The sequence below is a fragment of the Sinocyclocheilus rhinocerous genome, unplaced genomic scaffold (genome assembly GCF_001515625.1).
Source record: "Sinocyclocheilus rhinocerous isolate Xijiao unplaced genomic scaffold, SAMN03320098_v1.1 scaffold932, whole genome shotgun sequence".
Classification (NCBI taxonomy): Eukaryota; Metazoa; Chordata; class Actinopteri; order Cypriniformes; family Cyprinidae; genus Sinocyclocheilus; species Sinocyclocheilus rhinocerous.
Window position 1 is genome coordinate 268,903 of NW_015638991.1, and position 12,482 is coordinate 281,384.

At 38.7% G+C, this 12,482-nt stretch overlaps 2 protein-coding genes across 2 annotated transcripts in view; one reads left to right on the forward strand and one right to left on the reverse strand.

The window, feature by feature from the left end:
- slc26a6l2 (solute carrier family 26 member 6, like 2) overlaps positions 1-5,128 on the reverse strand; it is a 22,758-nt gene extending 17,630 nt beyond the window's left edge. Inside the window, exons 1-4 of the mRNA XM_016566461.1 lie at positions 4,989-5,128; positions 4,094-4,237; positions 3,449-3,665; positions 2,927-3,091 (exon numbers count right to left, since the gene is read on the reverse strand). Of these exons, the coding sequence (XP_016421947.1) occupies positions 2,927-3,091; positions 3,449-3,665; positions 4,094-4,237; positions 4,989-5,128 (666 nt within the window). The remainder of the gene's footprint in view (positions 1-2,926; positions 3,092-3,448; positions 3,666-4,093; positions 4,238-4,988) is intronic.
- Positions 5,129-7,615: 2,487 nt separating this feature from the next.
- On the forward strand, positions 7,616-12,405 carry LOC107750897 (NUAK family SNF1-like kinase 1; the record flags this gene model as incomplete). Its single annotated transcript, XM_016566462.1, has 4 exons — positions 7,616-8,015; positions 10,740-10,860; positions 10,945-11,096; positions 12,340-12,405. Coding segments are annotated over exons 1-4 (492 nt in total), but the record flags the coding sequence as incomplete, so codon positions are not given.
- Between the last annotated feature and the right edge of the window lie 77 nt (positions 12,406-12,482).

The window sequence follows — 12,482 nt, forward strand, 5'->3', positions numbered from 1 at the left end:
TTGTTTACATAGTTTTTATTAATTTTTATTTAAGTTTTAGTTATTTTAGTACATCATTTTTAAACTAAATGAAATTGAAAACTGTTACCTTGAAAACTAGCTGAAATAAAATTTTAAATATATATATATATATATATATATATATATATAGATTTAAAGGCTGAAATGTTATAATTTTATTTTAAAAAATGGTCAAAAACTTTATTTCAACATGTAGTATACTGTATGTCACTAGACAACAGGGAGAGAGGGCAGGCGTCCAGGAGCTGTGGCAGGTAACGGACAGGTGAATAGGGCGGTGCTTGCAGGTTAGGACACCTCCCGTGCGGCCGCTCCCTGGCCTTTCAGGGAGCCAGGGAGGCGCCGGCCGTTAGGGAGGCCATGGTGGTGCCGGCCCTTCGGGAGGCCATGGAGGTGCCGGGCATGCGGAAGACCCTGGGGCGAGCTTTGGATGGTGCTCTGAAGGAGCAGACACTGTAGGGTGCTCTGGAGGAGCAGACACTGGAGGGCACTCTGGAGGAGCGGACACTAGAGGGTGCTCTGGAGCGGATGACCACCTGAATACAGGAGTTGAGGTTAGGGATTTACTATCCATAGGAGGAGGAACGGCTCTCCAGGCTGGGACGGGAAAACTCCTCTTGATTACAGAGGGAACGGCACTCCTGGCCGTGACTAGGGAACTTAATCCGACTGAAGAAGGAACAGCACTCCTGGCCATGATAGGGCGGCTGATTCTTACAGCGATGGCAATGGCACTCCTGGCCGTGATAGGGTAGCTGATTCTTACAGCGAGGTGAATGGCTCTCCTGGCCGCGGCAAAGACATTTAATCTGACTGAAGAGAGAACGGCACTACAGGCTGTGTGTCTAGGACTCAGATCATTGGCAGGAGCCTTTACTGGACTCTGGTCTGGGGCTGAAGCCAACTCTGGATTCTGATCGAGGGCTTAAATGTGCTCTGGATTCTGGTCAAAGGCTGGGACCTGTACTGGATTCTGGTCGAAGGCTGGAGCCTGCACTGGACTCTGGACTGGGGCTGGAGCCTGCACTGGACACTGGTCTGGGGCTGGAGCCTGCACTGGACACTGGACTGGGGCTGGAGCCTGCACTGGACTCTGGTCTGGGGCTGGAGCCTGCACTGGACTCTGGTCTGGGGCTGGAGCCTGCACTGGACTCTGGTCTGGGGCTGGAGCCTGCACTGGACTCTGGTCTGGGGCTGGAGCCTGCACTGGATTCTGGTCTGGGGCTGGAGCCTGCACTGGACTCTAGTCTGGGGCTGGAGCCTGCACTGGACTCTGGTCAGGAACAGATACCCTCTCTGAGCAAAACTCGGGAACAGGGGCCCTCTCTGGGCTAGACTCGGGGATAAAAGCCCTCTCTGGGCCAAACTTGGGAACAGAAGCCCTCTCTGGGCCTAATTCGGGAACAAAAGCCTTCTCTGGGCTAAACATGAAAACAGGAACCCTCTCTGGGGTATACTCGGGAACAGGGGCCTTCTCTGGGCTAGACTCGGGGATAGGGTTGGGTATCGTTTTTTTTTTTTCCGATACCGGTGCCAAATCGATACTTTTAAAATGGTTCTGGTGCCTAAACGGTGCCTGAACCGAAACGTATGGATAGAAGCCCTCTCTGGGCTAAACACGGAAACAGGAGCCCTCTCTGGGCTAGACTCGGGGATAGAAGCACTCTCTGAGCTAAACTCGGGAACATAAGCCTTCTCTCGACTCTGGTCGGGTCGCTTATTGTCACGTGTTGCTGTTGCGGGTGGCTAGGACAAAAACTACATGGAAAAGATACTTTTTATCGCATCTCGTCGCATCTGGTTGGGAAACACGGTGTTACAGTTTGATCCCACCCCCCCAAAAAAAAATCTAAGTATAAAAATATTAATGTTGACAGACCTAATAATTGAATCTGCAATTAGGGAAAGTGGAGAGAAGAGATCCAGTCTGGAGATGAGCAGGAACAGTTGATTTGCATGGCAGACATGGAGATCCAGATTTTTTTGTTTGTTCATTTGTTTTTTATTATTCAACAGGCAAAGTTATTCTGTATCTAAATGCAAAAATTTTCATAATTGTTTGAATAAAACAGACTACTGGGGAAAAAATCTGAACATTTATTTTGTGACCATCTTGTGACTATTTTAACAAAATCAACAATAATATAATAATTGTAAATATATACAGTATATATATATATATATAGAGAGAGAGAGAGAGAGAGAGAGAGATTAGTGGCCCTTGGCTTGGTATTGTTGGCAGAATTCGGCCCTCGGCGAAAACTAATTGAGGAACCCTGATATACAATATAATTACTGAAGTTGTGATCGATGGTTAATTGCAATATGATAGAGTTTACTTTTACCACAGTTTGCTATAGGAGAATGGCATACTATAGCAAAAGTTTGCGTAGCCACTGTCTTTTAAAAAGAAACATTTACGATTTTCTATAAGGTAAACAAAATAATTTGAGAATGTGTATAATTTATTAAAACATTTTTTTTACATAGTCATGTATTAAATTCCCATTATATTGTATGCCGTTTATACCACGGAAAAAAAATGGTAAAAGCAACTTTTTACCTCACAATTATCATTTTATTTCAATCCGAGGTTTATATCTTGCAATATTGAGTTAACATCTCTAATTCAGTTTTTCCCCCTTACAAGTTTATATTTATGAGTTTCTGGCATTTTTTCCCCTCACAATTTCAGATTTCAGATTTTTTTTTCTCAGAATTGTGAGGTAACAGTCTAGAAAGGCCATTATTATTAATAATAATAATTAGCTATTAAAAATAATTTTAATGAATCATCCGTCAATTTACAATCTTTAATAAAAGGCCTAAATGGCAGTGTCAGTCAGAATTATTGCATGTTATTCTCAGTTTACGTTGTTAAGATTTAACCAACTGAAAGACTCACATATATCAGCTGCAGGGGTCCACTGAATCGTCTGGGTGAAACTCCAAACATGTATTTGAGTTGAGAGGTGATCACGTGAGTGGCCGCACCTGTCGTGTAGCCCCGCACTAAGGGCTCCGAGAGATACGTCACTACGAACCCGAACCGAACCAGACCCAACAGAACCTACAGAAACACTTACTTCATCAGCAAAACCTCTTTTAAACAAAACAAACAAACAAACAAACAAACGGAAACTTTACAGGTCCAAGGTGCTTGTTGGCTTTATTATTTTGTTTAGTTTGTTTAGTTTGCACTGGTTTGAAAATATGTTTGTTTGTTTTTGATTCTTGCCTTTGTTTGTTTATTCTTTTATTTTCTTGTGTAGCCTCTTTATTTGATTGTTTTTCACATTCCTTAAAGTATTTTGCCCCACATTTAGCATGCATTATTGTTTGGTTTGTTTTTTTACTTGTTTGTTCATTCTTTTGTATTTTCTTGTTTGTTTCCAGATTCTTTCATGTGTTGTTTTGCAAGACTCACCTGAAATATGCCGCACAATAAGGTTGTTGCTGCAGCCACTTTCACTCGCTGAACATCTCGCGCCTCCGTGTCCATGACGACTGATCCATTTGTCCCATTGGTCAGAAAGTGATCGTCAGGAGCCAATCGCTCTGAGACGCTCCCGATCATTATGCTAATCACTGCAAAGGTTCCTGGAACATTTAAGGAACGCAAATCAGTTTTCATACTGTGTAGGCTATGTATGACAATGACATTATACATGATAATGCAGGTAAAAAATATTGCATACTGGTACAAAATATATTTTGTTTAAATATATTACAGGAAACCTTGTGCATGATTTATAAGCTTGTTTCCTCATGGGGACCTCAAAAATGTCCCCACAAGGTCAAAATTTACTAGTATTACTATCCTTGTGGGGGACATTTGGTCCCCATAACGTGATAAATACCAGGTACACACACACACACACACACACACACACACTCACTTATAATGTATCCCTTTGACTTCCCATTCACATCGGCTGTTATAATTTATTTAAAACATTGTTTAGACCGATTATCAGCTTTTTTGGGGTGGACATTCCGGCAATTGGGTTTTGGCTTTTTTTTTGAGAATTTTTCCCTATGTGTATTTCCTTTGTAACTTGCACTTGTAAACCAACCCTGAGGCAGATGCATGATTCCCACGCTGACACCTGAAACCAGGTCACCAAGTCCGTTCTCCCGAACAGAATACTGGGGGATCCAGGAGAGAAGCGGTATCCACTTTAGAATCCAAATCTTCCACTGTCCCACAGAGCACCTTGAGCAGGCAGTGAAAGAATAAAGAGCTTTATAGAATGTGTTTATAGAATAGAACTTAATTTTAAAGCATCCTTGACATTACTGCCTGACTGCAACGATATCCACAAGACTAGAACAGCAAACACTAAATTTTAGCTAATGAGATGCCAAGCTCTTTTGTTTACAGTAGGCTATGCGTCCCTAAAAACATTAAGAAAGAGCTGTACTGTAATAAAGGATACACTGAAAAAAAATGGTAACCAGAAAAAGGTTACTTTTATTCAAGTGTGAAATATAATTTAACATCACTATAAGTACATGATATATATACCAACAAAAAACTGGGTTAAATCAGGAAGAAATAGCTTTTTAAAGGTAACGATTGCTGGTTGCCATTTTACAGTGTATGAAATGACAACAAAATTACATGCTCTTCATAGTTTTCAAGCAATCATACATGTAAACAGTTATGTTGCTTTCAAAATGGTTATGCAAGCTCACATTTTACAACATCCCTAGTATAAACAAGACTTTTTGAACTTGTATGTGTATATTGTTCATTTAAAAAAAAAATCTTAATTAATAATTTGTTAGTAACACCAAGATCATGGGTTTGATTCTCATTATGCACTCATACAGTGTATACATACAATCCAATGTAAGTTGCTTTGAATAATCTGCTAGGTGCATGCCAGTATTTACCCATATTGCAACTGTTTGCAGTAGAACCAAATTTAGACAGATTTTGTCACACTGTCTTTGCATCTTACCTTACAGAGTCACAGATCTTCTCCTTTATAGAGGACCGCTGGATTTCAGTCTGCCGTTGGGCTACTTCATCTAGTTTAAGTTCATCCAGAATGATCCTCTCCACACAGACTGTTGCTCCGGCATGATCAGATACACCCATGTCTGTCCTGTTCATGTTCATATATGCTCCTCTCTGCTTAGGTTGAGGGGTTTCAGCAAACCACCTTAAACCCCTCCCAGGGGTTCACGTATGGATTGAGACTTTTTTTTCACCCTAAGTATATGTCTTTGAAGATTCTCCTTTTCACTGAGAGTAATGTTCAAGAGTTTTCAAGCAGAGATGACAGACATGATGGAAGGAATCATCTATAGGTGCAGCCAAAGGCAGATTTCAATGTGCAGTTATGAGTGCAAACCAGAAATGTCCACATGAGAAAAGTTATTGGGTCCTTATCAGAGTCTTCACAGGTCAATCCCACACCACACCCACAGCATGCAGTCCCATAAACATGAGCGTGCCAAATGGATCACGCATCTGTAAATGAACTCGTGACACTTCACTGACTCAGAAACACACTGGCAAAAAGAGTGTTTTTCTTTCCTTTTTTTTATCACTTTGCTGACTTAAAACTTTTTGTCCAAAGCACATTTTGGACAATATCTGGACAATCTGTGCTAGACCAGGAATGTTGTTCAGAATAATGACAGTTTCAGTCTTTGTTATGCTGATAAGCTGCTAAGTGATACATTTCACAGTGAACACGAAAGGCTGTCTTTTACCCAAGTGAAAGCCTATGCTATAATTAATAACACTGTCTGGTGTGCTTTACATTTTGTCATCTGTTAGTTGACTTTTAGTAGTTTTATTTGCCAAGATGACCTCCACTAACATATTTTAAGAGTTGTGTTGTATGAACTTATGTATCAGTCAACAGCCAATGAGTATGGAACCAATTCACCAGACATGGTTATGTAAATATACTTGATATTATTTTGGAAAAACATTCGCTGAATCTGACAGATGAATGGTAGAATTCCAAAATGTTGTCTGGTTTTAGTTCTACTCATTTTTGAGTCCATTTAATAAAAATTACAAAATGCATTTAACATGTAGCCTACCATCCTTTTGAGACAACATACCTCTACAGCAAGGCAGAATTTCACATTATAAAGTAGTGTTTCTCAACGGGGGCCGTAGTAGGCCAGTGTAGTAGTGTTATTATTACACCAATACACCAGTAGTGTTATTATTACACCAATACACCAGTAGTGTTATTATTACACCAATACTACCGCTTCTAGACTATCATTTCCATAGCAACGACTCTTTTTTTGTGTTCGCTCGGCTTTTGTTGCGCAGCTGCTGAACTTCCCGTGAAACCAATATGCATTTAGACACAAAGCATGAGATGCTTTTTTCTTGTTTCACGAGCTCACCCTTACATATAATCTGATTGAGCAAATAGTAAGCATATTTTGGTGTGCTGTCCTGGGGGAGGGCTCCGAGCCCGGAATATAGCCCGAACCCAGAGAGCTCCCCCTATCCTTAGTATGGGATGAGAATAGATTACCCCCGCCAGATTCCTACCCCCCTAGTATTGGTAGGTTTAGGGTTAGGTGTGGGGGAGGGGTTAGGGTTAGGGTTGGGGTTAGATTAGGTTTAAGCAATCAGGTAGCGATTTCAACGAGAGGGGGTAATAATTTGGCAGGGGTCGAAAATGGGCACAACACCAGAAAACTGTTGTAGGATAGAGGTAATTAGTCTGTGTATATATATGCACTGTGCTAGTTAGGATGATTAGCCAAACGGGTTACACCTGTGCCAAATTGGTTGATTATCTGATCGTGCTCCTCCCGAACCTTTTTAAAATGAATATAAATGCTTTTTGTTTGCTGATTGACACATTTCTAAAGAGTTTATTCAACGCTCAAAAATATAGACTAATTTATATTCATGTGGCTTTTTTTTTCTCCTTGGGAAACTTATGATAATATTTCAAGTCCAGTCAATTTCTCCTCTATGCCCCGCCTTTCTGAAACGCATTGATTTTTACGAAGCTCATCGGTCTGAAAAGCGAGGTGTGCTCTGATTGGCCAGCTATCCAGTGCCTTGTGATTGGCCGAATACCTCAAGCGTGTGACGGAAATGTTACGCCCCTTACCATACTGTGATGATGCCCTGTCAGGCCGGAGCGATGATTCAAAAACATGAAAACCCATTATAAACAAGGCATTTGTTGCATCCAGTGGGGACATAATTATGGATTATAATGACTTATACTGTCTTTTTACGTGTTGCGTTGCATCGCGCCGCGTAAACATAAAACCATGTCTGCATTTGTGATCGGAGAAATGACAAACAACAAGCCCTACTCTACACTGCCCAAAAAACTCTTTAAATATAAAAAACGTACTTACAATCTGTGAGTCAGAACAGCCGGCATTGTAGTCTAGTCCAGTCCTCCATAAAATATGCTGCACACATCTGAATATTTGGGTTGAGTGTGTGTGTGAACTGGTGACTGCAGTTTATATGGCTTCAACATCCATGATTTGCTGTTCAGAGATGGCGTTATTTGTAATGGATGTTTTCTGTAAGGTAGGATTGGAGTCAGCAGTCCCATCCTGGCACTGATGCGCGTCATCGCTGATAATTGACAGCTCGACTCCGCCCCTCACACTCGCGTCATCATGTGGTGAATCCCATCAGCGATGCCGGGCTCCGCAGGAAAAGAGCACAGCCAGAAGATGCTCGAGACTTTCAGAAGAGCATGTTAGTCTCTTTCCTGACATTTTATCCCAGTAAATATCAGAAAAACTCATCTTAAGTCGCCGTTCTAAACAGTGTCTCCTCCAGCACGCTTCACAGGTGAGCTGCTCCTCTCCTCGGCGCGATGGACTGCACACACACACCGGAGGAGCGAGCAGAGGTGAAGAAGCACCAGCACAAACACAGCCTCAAGCGCCGCTTCCAAGTGCTGGAGACGCTGGGCAGAGGCGCGTACGGTAAAGTCAAGCGAGCGGTGGAGAGGCGGTGTGGAAAGACGGTGAGCGACTTCAGCTGCTCTTATATCTGCACTTGCATTGCAGTTGTGCTGCTTTGAATGATGACAAAAAATGCTTAGACATATATATATAAATAAATAAATACTAAAATTAGTCATTTGTATAATGTCATCAGCACCATAAGCAACCAATAGGCCTATATAGTTTGTCTTCATAATATTGTTGAAATGTTAAAAAAAAACAAGTGATAGTCCAACTGAAAAAAGTGTGAAAATGCAGAATATCAGCGTCTGTCTGTCTGTCTGTCTGTCTATCTATCTATCTATCTATCTATCTTTATAAATGTAATTTTTACATCTGGTTTTTATTTATAAATCAGTTCACTGTTATAAGAAGGTCTTCATTTGAGGAAATTTCATCTTAATAATAAATGATATCAGTATACTATATACATTATATTATATATAATATTAGTTAATAGAAAAACATTTAAGTGTCGATGAAGGAGTACTTGAGCCTTATTTTCTATGACTATTTCTAAAGTATAAATAGTGCATTTCTATAATATTATAGTGAATATGATAATAATTTGAGTGAAAATGATTATGTAATAAAAATGGACAAGAGTTATGGTGTGGGAAAGGTGTGGGTAAATAATCTAAATGTTTATCTTAGTGTATAATTGTGCTTTTTGTTTTTATTAGTTTTTTTATTTTTAAATATGTCTATATACAATTTTCATTGATATTTATTTCAGTTTATTGATTTTATTCATCAACTTAAACTAAATGAAAATGAGAAATATGGCTTTATATATATATATATATATATATATGTGTGTGTGTGTGTGTGTGTGTGTGTGTAAATATAATTTTATTTTACTTCAGTTAACATTTATTTTAAGCAACATTTATTATTATTATTATTATTATTTAGTTTTAGATAACTATACTAGCACTGGCCTGACTTTTCTCTTTTTCCCCCTTACTGCCAGAGCTCCTAATAATGGCTCAATTTCAATTTATTTAATCAAAACTGTACAAAGGCTTAATTTCTTTTGAGAAGAATATCCAGCATGTTCTCTCTTACCTCTGACAGCGTGTCAGTCAGTCAGCGCGTCTTTACCTAGCAATTCACCTCAGCTAATTATTTTTGGGCTCGTCCAACAGGCGCTTTGTGCGTGTACACGCGTGTCTACTGTATGTAGACCTCATGTTAGCACACTTAATTAAATACTTAACCACTCATTCATCGCTCAGTCTGTCATTCAACAAAAACAAAAGAGACATTCCCCCAAGCCTGCTGTCTGCACTCTTTCACAGCCTGAAAACGTATCGCATTCATGCAAAAAAAATGAAGTAATCTCAGTGTCCAATCAGATTAGAGCAGCAGCTGAGCCTCTCTCTCACTCTGTCACTCATCCGGACTCAGAGGTGAAGTATTCCGGAATCCAGGAGCCTTAAGCATAGCTGGGATTCCTGCAGACAAACACTAAGAGCATTCAGAGGGAGCCGGGCGCTCGCTGCATGTGTGACAGGGGAGCGAGGCGTCTCTCCAGATCTCCAGATTGGGGTCAGAGTTGCTTGGCAGTTTCCCAGATGGCACTGCCAGTGCCGCCAGCAGGTTTTAGATGGTGTTTTTGGGGGTGATTCAATTTCGATATCCCTTTAGCTTTACTTTATTTATATCAGGAAATTCTGTTTGCTGATGATATTAGCAAAGAAATGACACAGTTTAACTTTAAGCCACATCGTGATTTCAGTTAATGAATTTCAAGGAATTTTGGAATCGTAAAAATCTAATGGGTTACAATGGAGCTTTGTGTTTGCTGGTCCAAACCCACTGCATGCAACAAAACACGTACAGACCCCAATATGTGCCAGATACTAAGCAATACCTTAGTGGCAAAAGTCAAAGATAAACACAAGTCACTTTTGTTATATAGAACAGTTAAAAAATGGGGATAAAATATTTGTTCTGTAGTCTGAATTATATTCATATTAGTTGGATGCTGGAATTCTGAACCTTTTAAAGTGATTAAATAATTGAATTATTTACTGTTGTTAGATTACTGTACTTATTTATACTGTTTAGACATCTACAGTATATGCTATAGGTCAGTGACAGAAAAATGTTCAAGATGGTGAAAAGTAGAAATATTTTAAAACTGTAGTAAGAAATGCACTATTTGTATTCGTATTGGTTTCATATATTTTTGAAAAAAATAAATACATCTGAAAGCGGTATAACTGCCCAATAAAAAGTGCTAAAATACTTTACTTTCTCATTAATCATTCATTTAAAACCTTTTTTCTTGTTAAAAACAAAATAAATATCATGAACTTTCAAATCACGAATAAATTTTTTTATATTCAGTTTTATTATGGTTATTCCATGTTGTTAATTCCTTTTTTAAACAAGTCTAAATAGTTTTAAACCTGCTGATTTGGGGCTTTCTTGTGACAAATAAAAACTGCTTATTTAAAAAAAATATACATTAATAAAAGACTGTTAACATTGTAAAGCCTTTTAATGAGACCGGTCAGTTAAGCCATATAAATATTTCCGAATACAAGCCACACAAAAACTATCAATATGAATTGTATGAGAAATTTAAAACAGAACATGGCAGAAAAGGTTTATTCAAGTCTGTATTAATTGCATTGAGTAAATTCATTAATCATTGACCCATATACTAACAGGCAGGCATTCGTATTTGGTTCAGTGGTGTGTTTGTTTATAATGTGTCTGTTTGTGTGCTTCAGGTGGCTATTAAATCTATTAGAAAGGAGAGATTGAGGGATGATCTGGATAGAGCTCACATCCAGAGAGAAATCGAGATCAGTGCCTCTCTTGTGCACCCACATATCATCCGCCTGTATGAGGGTAAATCACATCAACAGTCTCACAACATCCGTGTGTGTGTGTCCAGAGAGATCTTTCCGTGAATGAAATGTGTTGTGTTTTCAGTGTTTGAGAGCAGAGAGCGGATTGTGATGGTGATGGAGTACGCGAGCGGAGGAGAGCTGTATGACTACATTCAGGACAAACAGAGACTGTCAGAGGAGGAGGCCAGACACTTCTTCAGACAGATCACCTCTGCTGTGCAGTACTGCCATAAAGTAAATGAACACTATTATCTTTTTTAAAATCTCACGCCATTCATTCTGTATATGAGCCGTTTTCTTGAAAAGGCATTCAACCACAAAATGCTGTTAAATGTATCAAATGTTATTTTGCTTGGTCAACATTTTACCAGCTTGATTGTACCTGAATGTAACATCTTTTAATATACACCATTCTAATTATATTTGTAAATGTATTTATATAATGTTTTTAATTTACTTTTAACAAATGGACCACAAAACCAGTCATAAGGGTCAATTTTTTGAAATTGAGATTTATGCATCATCTGAAAGCTGAGTAAATAAGCTTTCCATTGATGTATGGTTTGTTAGGACAATATCTGGCCGAGATACAACTATTTGAAAATCTGGAATCTGAGGGAGCAAAAAAAATCAAAATACTGAGAAAATCGCCTTTAAAGTTGTCCAAATGAAGTTCTTAGCAATGCATATTACTAATTTATGTTTTAATATATTTATACAGTTGGAAATTTACAAAATGTCTTCATGGAACATGATCTTTACTTAATATCCTAATGATTTTTGGCATAAAAGAAAAATCGATAATTTTGACCCATACAATGTTTTTTTGGCTATTGCTACAAACCTGTGCTACTTATGACTGGTTTTGAGGTCCAGGGTCACAAATATGCTATTAGTATTATTTATTCCCACCTTCATTTCTCCTAAATACCCCCTTTCTGTTTATTATTGCATCCATCACGTAGAAAGCAGTGCTGTCTATAAGAAATGTTTGACAATCTGAGTAATATTACAAACCTGAATAAAGGTCTGTTCACACCAAGCATGATAACTGTAACAATAAATATGAAAGTTTAATAATCATCCTAATTCTGTGAGGATAGTGACATCCAAATGACAACTACTGTATAATGATAATCAATAATAATATAATTGGAATCACTTTCAGAGTAATTCTTCCAGCTGATGAACACTAAAATCACTGACAGCCAATCAGAATCCACAAACTTTAAAGAGCTGGAGTATTTAAAGCGGCAGCGCTTGATTATGATAAACAGGACAATATTGTGTGTTGGTGTGAACATTCATACAATTATCTGTATAGTTATCGCTCTTGGTGTGAACAGGCTTTAACACTACAAATACAGCAAACAAACTTCAGCAGTTAAAAAATAGCATTATAATTCAGTATTTCTATCTATAGTCTATTTTTATTGAGTCTCTTGTTCTAAATATAAAATCTCTTGATATTCCTCAGAATGGTGTGGTTCATCGTGACCTCAAACTGGAGAATATACTTCTGGACAAAGACTTAAATGTGAAGGTAAACAATTCAAACTCAAACTGACTGATAGAGAACGCTCCGGTTACTATCGTAACCTTGGTTCCCTGAGAGCGGGA